The sequence below is a fragment of the Bufo bufo genome, chromosome 10 (assembly GCF_905171765.1).
Source record: "Bufo bufo chromosome 10, aBufBuf1.1, whole genome shotgun sequence".
Lineage (NCBI taxonomy): Eukaryota > Metazoa > Chordata > Amphibia > Anura > Bufonidae > Bufo > Bufo bufo.
This window is the reverse complement of record NC_053398.1, coordinates 34878044-34898549: the sequence shown is the minus strand read 5'-3', so window position 1 is coordinate 34898549 and position 20506 is coordinate 34878044. Positions and strand designations below refer to the sequence as shown.

At 42.7% G+C, this 20506-nt stretch overlaps 1 protein-coding gene across 6 annotated transcripts in view; it reads right to left on the bottom strand.

The window, feature by feature from the left end:
* Window positions 1-316: 316 nt before the first annotated feature.
* The window catches only part of LOC120980972 (3-galactosyl-N-acetylglucosaminide 4-alpha-L-fucosyltransferase FUT3-like), a 35916-nt gene continuing 15726 nt past the window's right edge, over window positions 317-20506 (bottom strand). The window contains exons 1-4 of one of the 6 annotated variants that reach the window (XM_040410388.1): window positions 17670-17761; window positions 17529-17589; window positions 10545-10642; window positions 317-2584 (exon numbers count right to left, since the gene is read on the bottom strand). In XM_040410388.1, the coding sequence (XP_040266322.1) occupies window positions 1525-2577 (1053 nt within the window). In that variant the 5' untranslated portion in view covers window positions 2578-2584; window positions 10545-10642; window positions 17529-17589; window positions 17670-17761 and the 3' untranslated portion in view covers window positions 317-1524. Of the gene's footprint in view, window positions 2585-5077; window positions 5192-10544; window positions 10643-17528; window positions 17590-17669; window positions 17762-19441; window positions 19513-20506 lie in introns of those variants that run through there. The other 5 variants (XM_040410385.1, XM_040410387.1, XM_040410384.1 and 2 more) reach the window with 5 other exon arrangements.

Genomic DNA, 20506 nt, shown 5'->3' with positions numbered 1-20506 from the left:
TCAAAAGGGGCACAGATGCCCTTGATGAGAACATAGTCCTGCCACTTTGCAAATCACTTGTCAGACCACACATGGAGTACTGTGTACAGTTCTGGGCTCCTGTGAACAAGGCAGACATAGCAGAGCTGGAGAGGTTTCAAAATAGGGCAACTAAAGTAATGGGTGGACTACAGGACCCGGAAAGATTGGCAAAATTAAATTGATCTCTCCTATGATCGATTTATCCCCAGGACTGTGACTGTGACGAAGGGACATTCTCTACGTCTAGAGGAAAGAAGGTTTCTACACAAACATAGAAGAGGATTCTTTATGTTAAGAGCAGTGAGACTATGGAGCTCTCTGCCTGAGGAGGTGGTGATAATATTACAGGTTATAGTTACTAGAGATGGATTGTTGATCCAGGAGTTGGGAAATAATTTTCCCCCTAAAGTGAGGAAAATTGGCTTCTACCTCACAGGGGGTCTTTTTTTTGCTTTCCTCTGGATCATCTTTGCAGGATAATAGGCTGAACTGGACGGACAGATGTCTTTTTTCAGGATTAAAAACTATGTTGCTATGTTACTATGAAAGTTATGTAGTCAATATGGATAAAATGAGACATAAGTCCATCAAGTTCAACCAAGAGATGGGTTGGGTATGTGACTTTTAGAAAAAGAAGTGAGACCCAGATTTCTACACATTTTTATAAGCATTAATGCTGTTTACTTTTAAGAATACATTTATGGTTCAATCAGTTTTTATTGATTTATCCAAGCAGATTAGCAATAATAATTACCAAGCATTGTAAGAGGTAATTGTAAAAAACACATGAAAGATGTAATATATAAGACACTAGTAATGTTGATTAGTATCAACCTATGAAACATTTGAGAATATGAGTATAATAAGGAGAACTAAAAAAATTATAATAAATAAACAAATAACAAAAATGTAGGAGTAAGGAAACAAGAAGGAGGATAGAAGGGGAGACAAGACAGATACATTATGTAAGGAACACAGATATCGGGAGAATGCATGGAGACAAGATATACCATATCTAAACTAATAACATCAAGAGAACTTAAAGATCATGAAAGAGAGCCATCTCTCAGCCAAGCCGAGAAGCGCGGAGAGGATTAAGAATACATTTAAATCTTATTATACTGTCCACTGTGACCACGTCCTGAGGTGATTATTCCATAGATTCACAGTTCTTACAGTAAAGAAGCTTTGACGCTTCTGGAGACTGAACTTTTTCTTCTCCAGTCGGAGGCAGTGCCTCCTTGTTTTTTTGAGGGGATTTTACATGGAACAGCTTTTCACCAAGTTTTTTTGTACGGCCCATTAATATATTTGTATAGGTTAATAATGTCCCCTCTTAAATGTCTCTTTTCAAGACTAAATAAAGGTAATTCTTTGAATTTGTAATCATGAATAAGTTTACAAGGATATTCTTCCATCAGCCATCAGGTCAATATAGAGTGAAATGTTCCTTTTCCACCCGTCAATCACTTCAGCAATGCGGTGTAGATGTTGGCGCATCCATCATGTGTACCATTTAGAAAGACTTGGAATAGTTCGGTATGATGGAGCCTTATGCAGAGCTAAACAGGCTTTGCAGTAATGGATGTTCCATTTGGCATCCCCAACCGGCTGTAGTCTTGACCTCCACCTAAAATACTGTTCATATTTAAGGGGCTGTTTATCCAGTTCTAGCAGATAATTAGCAAGGTCCTTTGCAGTAGGAAAATCATCAACATGAATAAAAGAATCTGAAGGAATAAATTTTTCATAAATCTTTCTAGGTGGGCCTAGAACTACTGGCACAGTTCCAGATTGTAGAGCATTCATCCAGAGTTTTTCAGTGATATAGTCTGTATGTATGGAGTTCTCAAATGACAAGTAGAATTTATAGCTTGATAAGACTGCATTTAACTTGTCCATAGATAAATGTTTGTGTTCTTGACCATAAATTTCTACACTTATGTGATTCTTTAGTTCCTTATAAAACTCAACCCGCTTAGATGTAGGTTCCCAGTTACTTATAGTCCATGCTACTAATTTAGACTTTTCTGGAATGGTAAAATTTTGAGATACATCTTTCTTCTGTAGCCAACCATAAGGAGTGAAGATGTCAGAGTCACTTCTGTAGGACATGGTGAGGTTGATGAGATTGTCCATAAAGTCCAAATTTGGACTATGTCTTGGAGATTCCAAGTTAAACCACACCCAGTACTGTCCTTCTGGTCTCGGTATCCGTGGCATTTGACTTCTGGAGCTGCAAACATCTCTGTGGTGGAAAATGACAGCATTTGCTTTCAAATACCAGCTGCGGTCATTGGTGAAGAAGCACCGAGGATTATTAAAGGGTTTTGGACACTGATTTAAGGGGAAGTGATTGCCGAAGGGCAATGTCCATAGCAACACAATCAAATCTGCTTCTGTTTGGGATGGAAGAAGTTGACTGGAACAACGGGATTCAAGGGAACCATATTTATAAATGTTATTAAAGGTAAATAGCAGAAGGGCGAGTAAAGCTAATGTGGGGAATGTTATAATATATTTATGATTCAGTAGAGATTGCAGCACAGGCTTCATATCACATCTGAAACAGAAAGAAAAAGCAAAAATTAACGATACAACATGTTCTTTCTAGTTTGCAATGTATGGACAATGTATGGTTAGGTAACTCATCATGCAATTCAGATGGCTATGGTTATCGGTTTACAACTGCCAATTCTGTGGTCAGTGGGATTTGTATAGGTTTTTTTTTTTATACAATTTTTTATGCTATCAACTCGGCGTAAATGTGGTGGTCATCATACTAGGAGGAGAAGTCGATCCCTTATCTGCTACTGTTTGTACATTCTCACTATGATGGTCATGTTCAACTCTTCGCATAAGCTCTCCTCTCGCACTAAGGGTTCATGCACACAACCGTTGGATGTTTTGCAGATCCGCAAAATACAGGTACCAGTCGTGTGCATTTTGCATTTTGCAGAACGGAATGGCTGGCCCCTAATAGAACAGTCTTATCCATAATGCGGACAATAATATGACATGTTCTATTTTTTTTTGCAGAACGGCCATGCGGACATACGGAAAATAAAAGGTGAAATCTGATTGGTTGCTTTGGGCAACTAAGCCAGTTCTACTTTACACCAGTGTGACAAATCTCCCCCTATATACACTGCGTGCAGAATTATTACGCAAATGAGTATTTTGACCACATCATCCTCTTTATGCATGTTGTCTTACTCCAAGCTGTATAGGCTCGAAAGCCTACTACCAATTAAGCATATTTGGTGATGTGCATCTCTGTAATGAGAAGGGGTGTGGTCTAATGACATCAACACCCTATATTAGGTGTGCATAATTATTAGGCAACTTCCTTTCCTTTGGCAAAATGGGTCAAAAGAAGGACTTGACAGGCTCAGAAAAGTCAAAAATAGTGAGATATCTTGCAGAGGGATGCAGCACTCTTAAAATTGCAAAGCTTCTGAAGCGTGATCATCGAACAATCAAGCGTTTCATTCAAAATAGTCAACAGGGTCGCAAGAAGCGTGTGGAAAAACCAAGGCGCAAAATAACTGCCCATGAACTGAGAAAAGTCAAGCGTGCAGCTGCCAAGATGCCACTTGCCAACAGTTTGGCCATATTTCAGAGCTGCAACATCACTGGAGTGCCCAAAAGCACAAGGTGTGCAATACTCAGAGACATGGCCAAGGTAAGAAAGGCTGAAAGACGACCACCACTGAACAAGACACACAAGCTGAAACGTCAAGACTGGGCCAAGAAATATCTCAAGACTGATTTTTCTAAGGTTTTATAGACTGATGAAATGAGAGTGAGTCTTGATGGGCCAGATGGATGGGCCCGTGGCTGGATTGGTAAAGGGCAGAGAGCTCCAGTCCGACTCAGACGCCAGCAAGGTGGAGGTGGAGTACTGGTTTGGGCTGGTATCATCAAAGATGAGCTTGTGGGGCCTTTTCGGGTTGAGGATGGAGTCAAGCTCAACTCCCAGTCCTACTGCCAGTTTCTGGAAGACACCTTCTTCAAGCAGTGGTACAGGAAGAAGTCTGCATCCTTCAAGAAAAACATGATTTTCATGCAGGACAATGCTCCATCACACGCGTCCAAGTACTCCACAGCGTGGCTGGCAAGAAAGGGTATAAAAGAAGAAAATCTAATGACATGGCCTCCTTGTTCACCTGATCTGAACCCCATTGAGAACCTGTGGTCCATCATCAAATGTGAGATTTACAAGGAGGGAAAACAGTACACCTCTCTGAACAGTGTCTGGGAGGCTGTGGTTGCTGCTGCACGCAATGTTGATGGTGAATAGATCAAAACACTGACAGAATCCATGGATGGCAGGCTTTTGAGTGTCCTTGCAAAGAAAGGTGGCTATATTGGTCACTGATTTGTTTTTGTTTTGTTTTTGAATGTCAGAAATGTATATTTGTGAATGTTGAGATGTTATATTGGTTTCACTGGTAAAAATAAATAATTGAAATGGGTATATATTTGTTTTTTGTTAAGTTGCCTAATAATTATGCACAGTAATAGTCACCTGCACACACAGATATCCCCCTAAAATAGCTAAAACTAAAAACAAACTAAAAACTACTTCCAAAAATATTCAGCTTTGATATTAATGAGTTTTTTGGGTTCATTGAGAACATGGTTGTTGTTCAATAATAAAATTAATCCTCAAAAATACAACTTGCCTAATAATTCTGCACTCCCTGTATTCTTATATATTATTTATATATATATATATATATATATATATATATATTTATTTATTTTTTTGATTTAGCTATGGCAGTTGAAGAATGGAACGGAGCATGTGCGACCACCTCAGTAGGTGGATGTGCATATAATTATACAGATTAAATACCAGAGGGTGCCAAAATAATGAAGTAAAGAAAATATCTCACAACTGGAGTATTTTTGTAACCAAAAGTAAATTAAAAAAGTGACTCGTTTTTCATGCTAAACCATGTTAAACTAACATTTAATGGTGGCACCACCCCTTTAAAGAGGACCTTTCACCTGAAAATGAAAGTTAAACTAAAGATATAGACTTACTTACATGCCCCCGGTATTGCTTATTCAGTCATTCATTTTTCAATCAGTGCCCCCGTTTTTCCGCGCTGCCCCCCGATATATTTGCCGCCTTGTATGCTAATGAACCATTCGGCTTAACTGGGCGGGCCTTCAAAAGTTCTCCCGGGCGTGTCATTCTTCTCCCTGGCACGGAGGGAGATTGGATGCGCTCCGTGCCCAGGGAGAAGAATGACACGCCCGGGAGAACTTTTGAAGGCCCGCCCAGTTGAGCCGAATGGCTCATTAGCATACAAGGCGGCAAATATTCCGGGGGGCAGCGCGGACAAACAGGGGCACTGATTGAAAAATGAATGACTGAATAAGCAATACCGGGGGCATGTAAGTAAGTCTATATCTTTAGTTTAACTTTCATTTTCAGGTGAAAGGTCCTCTTTAAGCCTACATGATATACAGTTATGTGATGGTGATTGCAGCATTGACTGCCAGCTTGGCTCTTTCTGTAATGGTCAGGATTGGAGATAATGTAGATCCCAACACTTTAACCCCATAGCAACACTGGTTGCTGGTTATAATGCTTTGGTATACTGGGTAAACAAATGCATTATATCAGCATTAATCGCTGATTAAATACATTCAATTATGAAATAAATGTTATTAAAGGTTTATTCAAAAACAACAGTTAAAAAGTAAAAATGGGTTTATTTTGTAAAAGTAGTAAAAATAACGACACACATACACACCTAGTGACCTGGTGTTTCACTGGTAAAGAGGTTAATGGAATTATGTAATGCATTGTATTCCTTAAAAGCTGTATATGGAGTAAGGAGTTAATTTACCAACCCTGGATTAAGTTGCTAGGTGTGGGCTGGTCCTACCCTTCTTATCTGGGGGCTACATGTAGCAGTTGTGAGAATGGTAAGAGGCAAAGTAGCAGGCAGGGATACACCAGCCCTATGAGTCAAGAAAAGGTGACTATAGTAAGTGACAGCCTCTGAGGGAAAGAAGAACTGACACTAATAGAAGGTAGTCAGGACATTTAAAGGGAGAGTGCATGAACAAGAAGCCAGTGAGGGTAACACATGTGTCAGGCTGTGGACTTCACTGCATTTTGGTTTGGTTCATAGCTTTAGGCACACTTCCATACCCTAGCAACAGACTTGCCACCTCTTACAGGACTACACCCGACATTTGGGCATTGCAGAATTATTGATAAGAAGATAGAGAAATTGCATTGTTTATCTGGAAAAGGACTCAGAGATGGCCTTAACTATCTCCTCCACCTACTCTTTATGCTGGCTTGGAAACATCAACCCCATGGGCACCCCAATTGCCACTAGCAGGACATTCCAAGCCAGGGTTTTCCCCCAAGCAGAAGAACGGGTGCACCCCTCCATCCACTGCACAGCTCAGGGAGTGACAGAGTGAGGTCCACCACTGTGAGTACTACTACCACCACCATTATTGCCGGTACCACCATTCCCACCTTCTTTTTTCCCCCTCCGTGGCTTGCTGCACACATACACTCACAGTTGCAATCGTCATGACTCATATAATAAAGTTAGTATGATAATTAAACTGCGCAGTGAACAGCGTAAAAAAATTATATTCCTGTTTTTCCTATTCCTGCCCCCCCCCCCAAAAAAATAATTAATTAATTAATTAATCTGTCAGCAGTTTTGTACCTATAACACTGGCTGACCTGTTACATGTGCGCTTGGCAGCTGAAGACATCTGTGTTGGTCCCATGTTCATATGTGCCCGCATTGCTGAGAGAAATAAAGCTTTAATATATGCAAATGAGCCTCTAGGAGCAACGGGGGCGTTGCCGTTACACCTAGAGGCTCTGCTCTCTCTGCCACTCTCACGCCCTCTGCACTTTGATTGACAGAGCCGAGCAGTGTAAATGTGATCACACCTGGCCATGACTTCTCCTAAAGTCAATAAAATGGAGAGGCCATGACAGTTGCAGAGTTATGAGGAGGCTTATAGGCCATACTTACAACTCTGGAAAATTGAGTCATTGAAAAATACAACTCATCTTGCAAAAAACAAGCTCTGATACAGCTATGTCAACAGAAAACTAAAACAGATACAGCTGTCTGAATGGGCCAATTTCAAAACAAAACAGATTCTTTGGACCTTAATGGCTTGGTTCTCAAAGAAGTATTCCCATCTGGGACATTGATGAGAGATCAGTAGAATAATCCAGCAATGACAGATAAGAATGGGTCCCTGAGGTGAGACCCGCACCTATCTCCAGAACGGGATCCATGAAGTGAAGAAGAGGACACCTTGTGGTGGCCTCCCCATTCACTGCTATGGGACTTCAGAAAAAAAACAGCAAGTGTGCTCGGTTATTTTTGGAAAATCTCATAGCAGTTAATGGAGAGCAAGAACCCCAACCGTGGCCGGCTTTCTATTTACCACCATGAGACTGCTGGAAAATTAGCCGAGCCCGCTCTCAGCTATTTTGGGATCTCCAATCCTAGTGAACGGACACTGTGTGCTCTCCCTTCTTTTTGATGGCCCATTTATACCATAAATGTTGAGATGGGACAACTCCTCAAAGAGGTTAGGAAAAGTTTACTTTACTGTAGGACAATCTGTCACAAAGACCAGGATTGTCAAACAGTGTGTAGCTCTCATGGTGCGGATTGGGTTGATAGATTACTGGGAGGGGCCAGCGGTTTTGGTACAGATTGGCACCAATGACAAAGTTAGAAGTAAGTGGAGGATCCTTAAAGTCTGTCAGCAGATTTGTACCTAGGACATTGGTTGACCTGTTGCACAGTAAAATATGATTTTACTGCAGGCCAGTGGACTAGAGGCACAAAAAATTATTTATTTACCGGACAGAAAAGAACAATTGATAATGTGGCTGGAGGTATTTTTATATGGTGACCGCCTAATGTACCTTCAGCCACATAATGACTTGTTCTTTTCTGTACGGTCAATGCATAATTTTTGGGGCCTGTAATTTAACTGTTGGCCAGTTACATTACAGGCCCCAAAAATTATGCATTCAACGTACAGAAAAGATCAAGTCATTATGTGGCTGGAGGTACATTAAGCGGTCACAGTATAACAATTTTACTGTTGGCCAGTTAGATTACAGGCCCCAAAAATTATGCATTCACCGTACAGAAAAGAACAAGTGATTATGTAGCTGGAGGTACATTAGGCGGTCACCGTATAAAAATACCTCCAGCCACATTATCAATTGTTCTTTTCTGTCCGGTGAATGAATAATTTTTGGTGCCTGTAGTCCACTGGCCTGCAGTAAAATTGATATCCATTGACCATCTAATATACCTCCAGCCACATAATCACTTGTTCTTTTCTGTACGGTGAATGAATGATTTTTGGAGCCTGTAGTCCACTGGCCTGCAGTAAAATTGATATCCATTGACCGTCTAATATACCTTCAGCCGCATAATCACTTGTTCTTTTCTATACAGTGAATTAATAATTTTTGGGGCTTGTAGTCCACTGGCCTGCAATTAAATTCATATCCAATGACCGTCTAATATACCTCCAGCCACATAAACACTTGATGTTTTCTGTACGGTGAATGCCTAATGTTTGGGGCCTGTACTCTACTGGCCTGCAGTAAAATTGTTATCCACTGACCGTCTAAGGGTACTTTCACACTTGCGGCAGAGGATTCTGGCAGGCAGTTCCGTCGCCGGAACTGCCTGCCGGATCCTGCAATCTGGACGCAAACGGATGCATTTGTGAGACGGATCTGGATGCGGATCTGTCTCACAAATGCATTGCCATACCGGATCCGTCTCTCCGGTGTCATCTGGAAAAACGGATCCGGTATTATTTTTTTTTGCATTTTTAAAGGTCTGCGCATGCGCAGACCGGAAAGCCGGATCCATTTTTCCGGAACACTTAATACACTTCAATGTAAATTAATGCCATTCCGGCAAGTGATCAGTATTTTTGGCCGGAGAGAAAACTGCAGCACGCTGCGGTATTTTCTCTGTCCAAAAAACGTAAGAAGGACTGAACTGATGCATCCTGAACGGAATGCACTCCATTCAGAATGCATTAGGATAAAACGGATCTGTTTTTTTCCAGTATTGAGCTCCTGTGACGGAACTCAATACTGGAAAACTAAAATGCTTGTGTAAAAATACCCTAATATACCTCCAGCCACGTAATCACTTGATGTTTTCTGTCCGATGAATGCCTAATGTTTGGGGCCTGTACTCCCGTGGCCTAAAATAAAAAATTTCTAGGCTTCAGCAGGTCACATTTTTAAGAGTTTCCCTTTAAGACGCCTACAGAATGCATAGTACAATAGCGCTGGAGGGGTTAGAAAAAATAAATAAATAATTAAACTCACCTTAATCCACTTGCTCGCGCAGCCCGGCATCTCTTCTGTCTTCTTTTTTGCTGTGTGCAGGAAAAGGACCTGTGGAGACGTCACTCCGGTCATCACATGGTCCGTCACATGATCTTTAAAGAGAAGCCGGGCTGGGCGTGCAAGTGGATTAAGGTGAGTTTAATTATTATTATTTTTTTTTAACCCCTCCAGCGCTATTTTACTATGCATTCTGTATTATGAATGCTATTATTTTCCCTTATAACCATGTTATAAGGGAAAATAATACAATCTACCCAGCACCTAACCCAAACCCGAACTTCTGTGAAGAAGTTCGGGTTTGGGTACCAAACATGCTGATTTTTCTCACGCGAGTGCAAAACACATTACAATGTTTTGCACTAGCGCAAAAAAATCGCGATCCAGAGAGTTATTCTGAATGCCTGTTTGGAGGAAGGAAGGAATTTCTTTCCCCTAAAACAAGCAAAAATGTCTTTGACCTCATGAGTAATAAGCTTTTTTTTTTTGGGCATATTAGCGGTGCACCTAGTGAGCCCCAGAGAAGCCGGAGGGGAGGATGAGAGTGCTAGTGGTCCTGACTAGAGGATATGTCACAGTGGTCTTCCTTGGGCCATCGCTTCCGAGGGCTGATGCAGTAAAAAGGAGGGAACACCCCTTCCTCCCTCGGGCACTCCCTGTAGTTGGGGCTACTGCCTGATGATAGTTTGAGGTGCTCTTGATGTTGATGGTTGTATGGGTGCCAGGCAGGAGATGTAGTAGGTGCAATGCAACCCAATGGCCACCGTGTGGTGTAGTAGGAATCAGTAACCAGGCCAAATTTAGCACAAATCTTGAATGCAAAATAGGAGTTGTAGTACATCCAACAACAGTCTGTACACAGTGCAAATCATTTTCCTAGATATCTGTGCATGAATTAGGCAATGTTGGAAGCATTGTCTCTCCTTAGAATCTCTAGCTGGTGACTGTATTCTATCAATAACTCCTGCAATTCGCATGCCGACGTGCAGATGAAAAGATACGACTGGTCAACTTTTACTGACACATCAGTTACTGATGTGTGTAGGGTTTCTTAACTGGTAACCCCTCCACAGCAGCAGGGTCTGAAAACTTTATGCAATTTACCTTGCTGACTCCTCACCTGGTAATGCAGATTCTCAAATCTTGTATTTCTTGCTGAATCAGAAACAGAGCATCCCATGGAGATTTGTTAGTTGCTGAATTCTTGAAGCTGGTGGCCTGAGGAAAGGAGAAAACAGAGTCTACTCATTTCCCCCTATCAAGCTCTCGCTCAGACTAACTAGAATTCTCTGGAACGAGTGGTGGAGCCAGCCGACACCCTAAGCTCCTAAGAGGACTGGACCAGGATAATTACCCCTGGCTATATTTACACCATGCACAGATGTACTGGAGTACTGCACTATCACTTTCTTTTGCCCATGGCCACTTCACTTCCATCTGACCAAAGGACACCTAAATTGAAGCCAATGCGGGGGCGTGGCCGGAAGCTGGCATGAGCGGACGTGCCTAGCTGAGCTCCGGACCCGAGCCCTAACTTCTTAATAATCCTGAGACTTACCGATTGCAAACATTTCATCCAGGACGAGCAGAAGATCGGGAAGACCCAGAGGAATGATTATGTCCCGAAATAGACCGCTAACTGCGGCAGAAAAACTACGGGAATTTGCTCGTATTGAAAACCAAGATGGCGCCGGCTCATGTTCCCGCTCTCCAACCCCGACCGCTGAGAGTGATCCTGATCATAGCGAAGAGGGGACACCGGAGACTGAGCCATCATTAAAACAGGTCACAGACCAACTATTACAGGCAATTGCCATCTGCCGTTCTTCTATGGTGGGCAAGTTGGAGGAGGTGAAGGTCGACATTGGCCTACTGCATCATGACATGCAGAACATGCGGGAAACCATCAAAGAAACCCAAACCAGAATTTCGGCTGTGAAAGACTGCTTAACCTCTCTTCCAGAAAAGATTCAAGAGCTGGAAAAGAAGGTCACATTTTGGCAACAAAAGTGTGATGATTACGAGAACCGTACAAGAAGAAATAATTTGCGCATTATTGGGCTACCAGAAAGATCTGAAGGTAACAACCCTTGCGCGTTCATCACTACCTGGCTCAAGAATAAATTTATGGAGGCCACGTTCTCATCAGCCTTTATTATTGAATGAGCACATCGTGTTCCAGCTAGACCTCTCCCACCAGGGGCACCTCCGAGGCCATTGCTGGTGAGACTGCTGAATTTCACTGACAGGGATCATGTGCTACAGTTGGCGCGCACAACAAACAAGTGCTTCGATATGACAACGCTACCGTCATGATTTTCCCGGATTTCTCAACCGAATTACAAAAACGCAGGGCTACCTTCACCACGGCGAAAAAAAGATTGAGAGAAATTAACTTACCCTATTCCATGGCATATCCGGCTAGATTGAGGGTAGTAGATGGAGACACTAGCTGCTTCTTTAACACCCCGGAGGATGCCATCAGCTGGCTGGACAGCAAGAATAGGCAAGCAAGAGCTCAGAGAGAAGCTAACCCCTGATGACACCCAAGTGACTGAAGAAAAGGAACAGCCAGCCATAAAACAGGCAGACCTCGACCGGTGCTCACCTTGACTGAGTAATCATAATGGTGGGATTTGTCTTATTTGTTTTCATCTCTCAGCTGTCCGACTGAGTCTACTTCACTTATTGGTTTTTCCCTTTAAATTTTTTTCCCTTCCTTTACAATACGTATATTTTCCATAGTTTACAAAGTATTGATCTAATGAGTAACCTGGGAATAAGTATAGTTGATACTGGTAAAGGGATAGTGTAATAGTCTCAGACATGACAAAGGAGGGTCTTTTAATTTCAGATCTTATACTGAAAGTGAATAGTACACTTATGTGAACCGCTATATTGGAGTTAAAGTTCTGGATGTGAGAGGTTAGGGCTAGGGCCCTATTTCCCTTTATTCCCTTTCTCCTTTTCCACCCTATATACGTTAAACCTAATAAGTGCAACTGGTAAATTTACCAATCGCACACCCCATTTTCACAAGTGCCACATGTATCATTATGTGTTCGTACCGCAGACAGTGCGTAAATAGTGGAAGTCTTACTACCGACTCCGTAAAGTTGTGTAATAACTACGACTTGTTATGTTTTAAGGTTCAACTGTTTTATGTTATGCACTGTGTTCATGAGATCAGAACTACGATGGAACATCAAAAACAATACTTAGTACTTATAGATTGGCGGGAACTGCTGGGCATGAGGCTAGATAATCAACACAATAGTCTCCATAAAAGAATATGGCAGAGATACGCATAATGTCTTGGAACATAAGAGGCTGTGGAAGCAATAAGAAACATGCCATGTTTTTTTCTGCGGTCAGACGATATAATCCCCACATACTGTGTTTACAGGAAACACACTTGACCGCAGACACCATGAGAAGGTTGCAGAAACCGTGGGTCCAATGGGCGCAGCACTTATGCTACACTAATATGTCTAGGGGAGTGTCTTTGCTGATACATAAATCGCTCAGGTGGGAAGTAGAAACATATCAGGTGGACCCTTCTGGGAGATTTGTGTTCGTGGCAGCATACATAAATTGCATTCTGTATGTGATCCTAGGAGTATATATACCACCTCCCTCATCCTTTCAAATTATTCATCAAGAAATTAGTTTCGCAGCATCTTACCCTCAAGCTAAAACAATATGTCTGGGAGACTTTAACATGATGATGGATGCCGATGTGGATCCATTTTTGCCTAACGAAGTTGTAGATAGGCGCATAACTCCCATGACGCACCTAGCGACATTAATGAAGGAAGTGGGATGGGTAGATTTATGGCGTCTAAAACACCCGGACACTAGACAATATTCGTGTCATTCAACTAGCCATAATACTCTGTCTCGTATAGATTACGCCTTTGGGAACCCAGCTATGTGTGGGCTATGGAAGGCTCAATGGAAAGACATTATTTTAGCTTCCTTTCCAGTCAATGATAATATTGTAAATTCCTTAGCACTGAGCTCCCCCTAGTGGTGGCTGCAGGCAGCCTGCTTTGTGAAGGAAGGCAGATCTATCAACATATGTGTGCTAGTTGTCTGGTATAAATACATTGAGAAGTATGATGTTCAAAAAAAGTGCCGTATTTATGAAGCACCTATTCCACTTTTTCCAACATAGAAGTGGGTAAGGTGGAGGGTGCTTTTTTAATCACAATTTTTTTAAATAAAAAATTGTCCACTTAATAAAAAAATTAAATTAGTCAGAAATCTGTGGCGTTGCCTGGGAGTGATTGTCGCACACGTACTGGAAAACAGGGAGGGGGGCAGGGGGGGCCCATACTAATTTTGGTTTTGGGGCTTTATAAGATCCGTGTACAGCCCTGCCCTAATATTATTATTTTTCTTGCTTGTATATTTAATCCAAAGTGTAGAGATATAGCTCTGCCTGACATGAACATTATCAGAATTGGCAAGTAGTGCTAACTTCTAAATCATAGTATTAAATTCCAGGTCCAAGATCAGGTCAAGATCATCTTGTTGGAAACTTGAAGGAGATGTCCTGTTGCAGTAAGTCACTGGATCACTGCTGAACGGGTTAATGTTATGACTCATTGCTTAAGGGTAAATAATACTCAGGTCTACTGCTATGCTAACTGTGAAATATGCACAGCGTATCCTTCATGCACACAACCATATTCTTCATCCATCTGCTATCCGCATCTTTATCTGTGAATAAAACACTGACCCGTCGATTTCTATGGGGTTGTGCACACATCTGGATTTTCTGTGGATCCGTGTGACCGTTCTGCAAATTATAACCTTTTCTGGTCCTTATTGTGGAAGAGTGTAGTCCTTTCTATCGGTGGGAGTGAGAAAATGCATGTATTTCGTGTATTCGTTGTTTGGGGACCGAAATACGGACACTGCCATGTGCCTGCAGTGTTGCATTCAGATCGTGTTCAATTTAGCATGGTATCCACTGCATGTGGACGTAAGGAGAATGTAGAAATATAGGCTTTGTTTTTGAATGTCCAGTGGGTGCAAAATACGATGGAGAATATTTTTTTGGTGCCCAGTGGGTTTAGTAGGTTAAGGGTAGGTAGGAGATACTATTTCTACATCACTGAACATGGCACTACAGGGCATTGCAACTGGCACTGCATGGGGCTTTGTGGACACAGTAATATAAAAGGTACTATAACAGAACCTTAAGGGCATCTGTCAGCAGTTTTGTACCTATGACACTGTCTGACCTACTTACGTGTGCATTTGGCAGCTGAAGGCATCTGTGTTGGTCCCATGTTCATATGTGCTCGCATTGCTGAGAAAAATTATGTTTTAATATATGCAAATGAGCCTCTAGGAGCAACGGGGGTGTCGACGTTACACCTAGAGGCTATACTGTCTTTGCAACTGCCACGCCCTCTCCAGGGCTAGGCATGATCATGTCTATATTGCCTGGTCCTGTCGAAATGCAGAAGGCGCGGAATTTGCAAAGAGAGCAGAGCCTCTAGGTCAGAGGTCAGCAACCTTCGGCATTCCAGCTGTTGTGAAACTACAATTCCCAGCATGCTCCATTCATTTCTATGAGAGTTCTTATAAGAGCAAAGCCAGAATGCACAGTTTCACAACAGCTGAAGGTGTAACGGCAACGCCCCGGTTGCTCCTAGAGGCTCATTTGCATATATTAAAACATCATTTTTCTCAGCAATGTGGGCACATATGACCATGGGACCAACACAGATGTCTTCAGCTGCCAAGTGCAATGAGCTGGACCGGGGTATGCACTCTGACGCCAAATTATGCAGTGGGTCAGGATAGAGTTATAATAGTCTATTGTTTGTTCGTGGCGCCAATTGCATCGTGCGCAGGGTACTGTCACAGGGCCCTCCAAGATGTTATAACTCACGCCCCAGGTTAGGAATGCCAGAGTGGTGTAATGTCTCTGTATGGTAGTGGTAATTGTGTCAACGGTGTCTCCTACCTGAGTAGGGCTGGACTCCTGGATCCTGGCTCACTTGCAATAAATTGAGTGTGGTGCTAGTAGGAGAAATAGAGGAATTTGCAGCAGAAATTGAGAGCCAGACCTTTGGTAAAGTTCAAACTTGTCTTTACTGATGGTAGCTTTCATCCAAGCAAGATACAGCTTTAGTCCTAGGTCCCAGCAGGTATTGGCAATGGTTGGCAGGAATTTATGCTTCTGCTCTCTCATGTACCTGAAGCTTGCAGGAAAGGACGTCTGCTTGTTAGCTCTAAACTGTGGCAGGAATTTGGCTTCTGCACTCTCTATCTTCTGCTGTATGGGGACTGACTAGCTGAGGAGGAATATAGCTTCTCCGGGGTCTCTGGTCTTTACTCACAATTATTGTCACATGGTATGGTTTCTTCCTGGAACTGGAGGTGGCTGCTTGCTTCTGTCTTCCAGCTGAGGCTGCAGGGCTCAGACTGGGGATGGGGATCAATGTCTCAGCCGAGACAAGATCCAGGTATGGTTCCCTATGCAGGGGGACTCCTGAAGACTAACACACAGCCTTCCCCAACAGGGGTGGCTGGCACACTAACTCTAACTTCCTTCTCCACCCAAGAGGCAGGATGTGGGCGCAGCCCACTTTGCTCATAGAGAGGGGAGCTAAACTGGAATGTACTATTCCAGTTCAGAAACACTAAACTGTCTCTAACTCCTTGCTAACACATTGCTGCCACCTGCTGGTGAACATGGAAATTACAGCAACATACATTTAACAAGGTTTACAATGCACATTTGTGAGGATATTATGTAAAATCACATTAGATGACAATGTTAAAGCTCTTAAGAGATTGTAGTGGGGTTAAAGAGTTTAGTAACACAACTCTGGGGTGTTACACAAGCGCACATGTAACAGGTCAGCCAGTGTTATAGGTACAAATCTGCTGACAGATGCCATTTAACTTCTAGTAAAGTTTTGATAAAGTATCCCCCAGTTTTGAACAGTGTTGGTTAGGACAATGGTAAGGGTCACAATGGCCACAGTAATCCATTTCTAGATTTATTTTATCCCAAAGTGATACATTGCGTTATCTGGGACCGCGCGTTTCCTATCCAGAAGAATGAAAACCTCTTCAAGCTCAACCCATCCAATCTTAGAAACACAGGCAATTTATCAGATCCCACTATCACCAATCCAAGGTGTATAATGTGATCGAAAAATCAATCCAGCCAGCAAAGGAGGCAATATAGAGAATCACAATACATTAGTAAGTGCCTCCTGTATTAACTTCCTCTACATAATAAATGCTATTTGCTGAAGTGAGACAACCCCTTTAATGTAAAGAATCACTGCCAATGTACCATATATACCATCTATAGATACCTGGCTGGCCCACAGTACCATATAAACAGATCACTGTCACGACTCAAAGAAATGCAGCTGTCACCATAAGATATTATCCATAATATCTCCCACCAGAAGGATGCTGCTGACCCCAACATGTGTTACGTTGCTGCCTTCTTCAAAGGGGTGATCTTCTTCAAACAGGTGGCCGGTGAGGGTTCCGGGAGTCGGACCCCTGCCAATCTGATATTGATGACCTATCCTGAAGATAGGTCAACAGTATGGAAAAAGTGGGAAACGCCTTCAATTGTACATAAAATAAATGTAGGAATGGATCACTGAGGCTATTGTGACCCTTACCATTATCTTAACTGACACTGGTCACAATTGAAGGATACTTTGAGGGATGTATCAAAACTGGTGCAAAGGAAAACTGGCTTAATTGGTCAATAGCACAAATACCACCTTTAGTTTTCCAACGGAGATCTGAAAAATGAAAGGTGAAATCTTTGGCTGCTCTGGGTAACTACGCCAGTTCCTTTACACCAATTTTGATAAAGCTCCCCATTGAGTCAATACACAAATAAAGTCTCCACCAATCAATTTTTTTTGCCATGGGGAAAGCCCACCCTTTAAGTTTAAAGTAAAATCCCCTCCTTTAGTTTGACATCCTGAAATACCTTTAAGATTTTGTGATCTCCATGAATTTTCCAGTATTACTCTTGACATAAATGAAGATTGTAACATTGATGCAACATATACAAAATGAATCAGAACACACTGTAAAACCTTACCTCCAATGTACGCTGCTGCTGTGGACACAGTACGAACAAGTGACAGAATGGGACGCTCTAGCTAATGACAGGAGTAGAAGAAGGGTGGGGAGAGGCTGTACTTACTGGAGCTTGTACCTACAGTAGTTTATTATATCTTACCGTTGGCAATAATGATGTGAAAATATTCTCTGTTTACAGAATAACGAGTCCATCTACTGTACTCTGCAATTATATTTCAGTGATGATGAGCCTGGAAACAAGTTACCAAAGAACAATATATAAATTAATATTGTGACCATATAAAAGTGATTTAGACAGAGATGTCTATTAGGGAAGGTTCATGTGGTGTCTTTTTGGAGGTGGTTTTGAGGCAGATTTGTATAAATAAAGAAGAGGCAGGACGGCACAACCCGAATCCCCTGGTAAATACCCGCAGCACGAACAGCACAGATGCGGATCCCCCATTGTGGCGGGGATTGGCTCAGTGACTGAGCCCTTGTCAAAGTACCTGGCTTGGCTATTGAGACCTGTGCTCACGAGCGCCCCTGCTTAGCTCCGGGACACTGGTGATCTCCTCCGGACACTGAACGAGTTTCAGTGGCAGGTTGGGTATCAGTTAGTTTCCCTGGACGCCGAAAGCCTTTACACCCGGATCCCCTATGATCTGGGTGTGGAGGCAGTTCGGGAGGTCCTACATAACATGGGAAAAAGCACTTTATTTAGCGATTTTGTAAGTGAAGCTTTATCATTTATTTTGACCAACAATGTATTTATGTTCGGAAACAACTGGTATAGACAAAAATTAGGCACAGCGATGGGCACTCCGGTATCATGCACGATTGCAAATATCTATCTTTCCAGACTGGAGGACAGGTGTGTTTTCACCACCACGAATCCCTACTTATGCCACATCAAGTGATTCTTAAGATTCGTCGACGATATGTTTTTGATATGATCTGGCTCTGGAGAACAATGCACTGAGTTTGTTGCCCATCTCAATGCTACTAATAAGATGGGTATGTTCTTCACAATGGATTTTGGAGGCTCTAAACTTGATTTTCTTGGATGTGGCTGTCCGGGTGGTTGGCGATGAGTTGGTCACTAGTGGACATTGTAAACCCACGGCGACCAACTCCTTGCTCCACCATGACAGCTTCCACCCATATACAGTGAAGAAATCAGTCCCGTATGGGCAATTTATCAGACGAGGGCTTTGAGAAACAGGCTGCGGAGTTAGCCGAGAGATTAAGGAAGAGGGGTTACCCCCAAGAGATGTTGAATGCGGCCCTGAAAAGAGCGAGTGAATTCTCCCAAAGTGACCTCCTCGCGAATAAGAGCAGAAACCCAGAGGTTAATAAGCCTAGAAATTCAGGCCAAACTAAGAAAAAGAGTTTTGTATTCTCCTTTTAGTTTAGCCCTATGGTGGAGGCTGTAAGGAAAACTGTATAGAAACATTGGAATTCCATATTATCAGGCAAGGGTTGCCCTCGACTCACAAAACATGTGAGGGAGACACACAATGGGGACTGCAAAACCTTAGAATTTGCTGGCATTGAAATAGTGCCCAACCCGCCACCTGCGGGAGGGGACAGGCACAGGTTGTTATTACAGAAGGAGGCTAGATGGATCCTACGTGCGAATGGGATTAAACAACCGTAATGATCTTAGTGTCTTCTTATGATGTCCTTGCTGTTTGCATTATGTCTGCTATTCATTATAGACGTTCTGTCTTTTTAAGTGATTTCACCTGTAATGGGGGGTGGAGCGTCATGTGTCGTCATGGAACTCTCCCCTGGGTTAGTTTAAAAGGCAACGCGAGGACTCCTTCACACGAAAGGCGGCCTAAAGAAGCGCAGCTTTGCGCGAAACAGCCGTCGCTGCTGTGCATGTTTGATGACCGTCCGCCCCTGATGCCCTAACAGGCACCTTACCTGTATCCCAGATATAATAAAGGATCTTTGGATTTACTGCTTGGTGAGTGCCGCCTATTATCTTCTATCCTGTGGAAATTTGAGGCAGATTTGCTTGCAGGTTTTTTAGTCAAAGCAAAAAAAGTAATTTCGAAAGAAATTGGCATTATGAAGGAAGAACTAATATTTCTCCTTCCTTTTGGATCCACTTTTGGCTTTGGCTGAGCAACCCACTAATCCTGTCTAAAATTTAGACAGTGTCAATTTAGGCTAACTTCACACGTGCGGCAAAGCTAATATGGCAGGTTGTTTCAGCAAAGAATACTGTCAGCATAGCCCGGTAGTGGTGCGCACTGCTGGACCTCATTGACTATAACAGGATCCAGTGGGGATACGGCCGCTCACCGGCATAAATGCTGGAAGTCGGCCAGATAAAAACTGTTGTTTGCAGCAATTTTTCTCTGGCCGAATCCCGACATCCCATTATAGTCAATGGGGTGTGGGAGGTAGCTGGCACTATCTGGCTATGCCAGATCCGGAAAGCCCTGGTCAGCCTGCCGGATCCACTTTGCCACGAGTTAGAACAGGCATCCTCAAACTGCGGCCCTCCAGCTGTTGTAAAACTACAACTCCCACAATGCCCTGCTGTAGGCTGATACCTGTAGGCTGTTCGGGCATGCTGGGAGTTGTAGTTTTGCAACAGCTGGAGGGCCGCAGTTTGAGGATGCCTGAGTTAGAAAGTAGCCTTAGTATAAAAAGTGTATCATATTTTTCCCAGTGGCTCAGGCTGGATGATAGATGCATGGCTAGACACTAACTTTATACCACATAGTGGTTGGCTTACCTTGAAGAAAACTGTTGGTGAACACTGGCGCATTTTAAGCCATGTTTTTTCTCCTGTGAAGCCATGTTGCTTTTTACTAATGCTAATTTCACATCTGCGTTTTTGCTGGATCCATCATGGGTTCAGCAAAAAAGTATAAGGTATATAGTGCAACCATCTGCATCCGTTCAGAACAAGATGGATCCGTCACTAAATCCACTGTAAGTCAATGGGCGCCGGATCCGTTTTTTCAGACACCATTG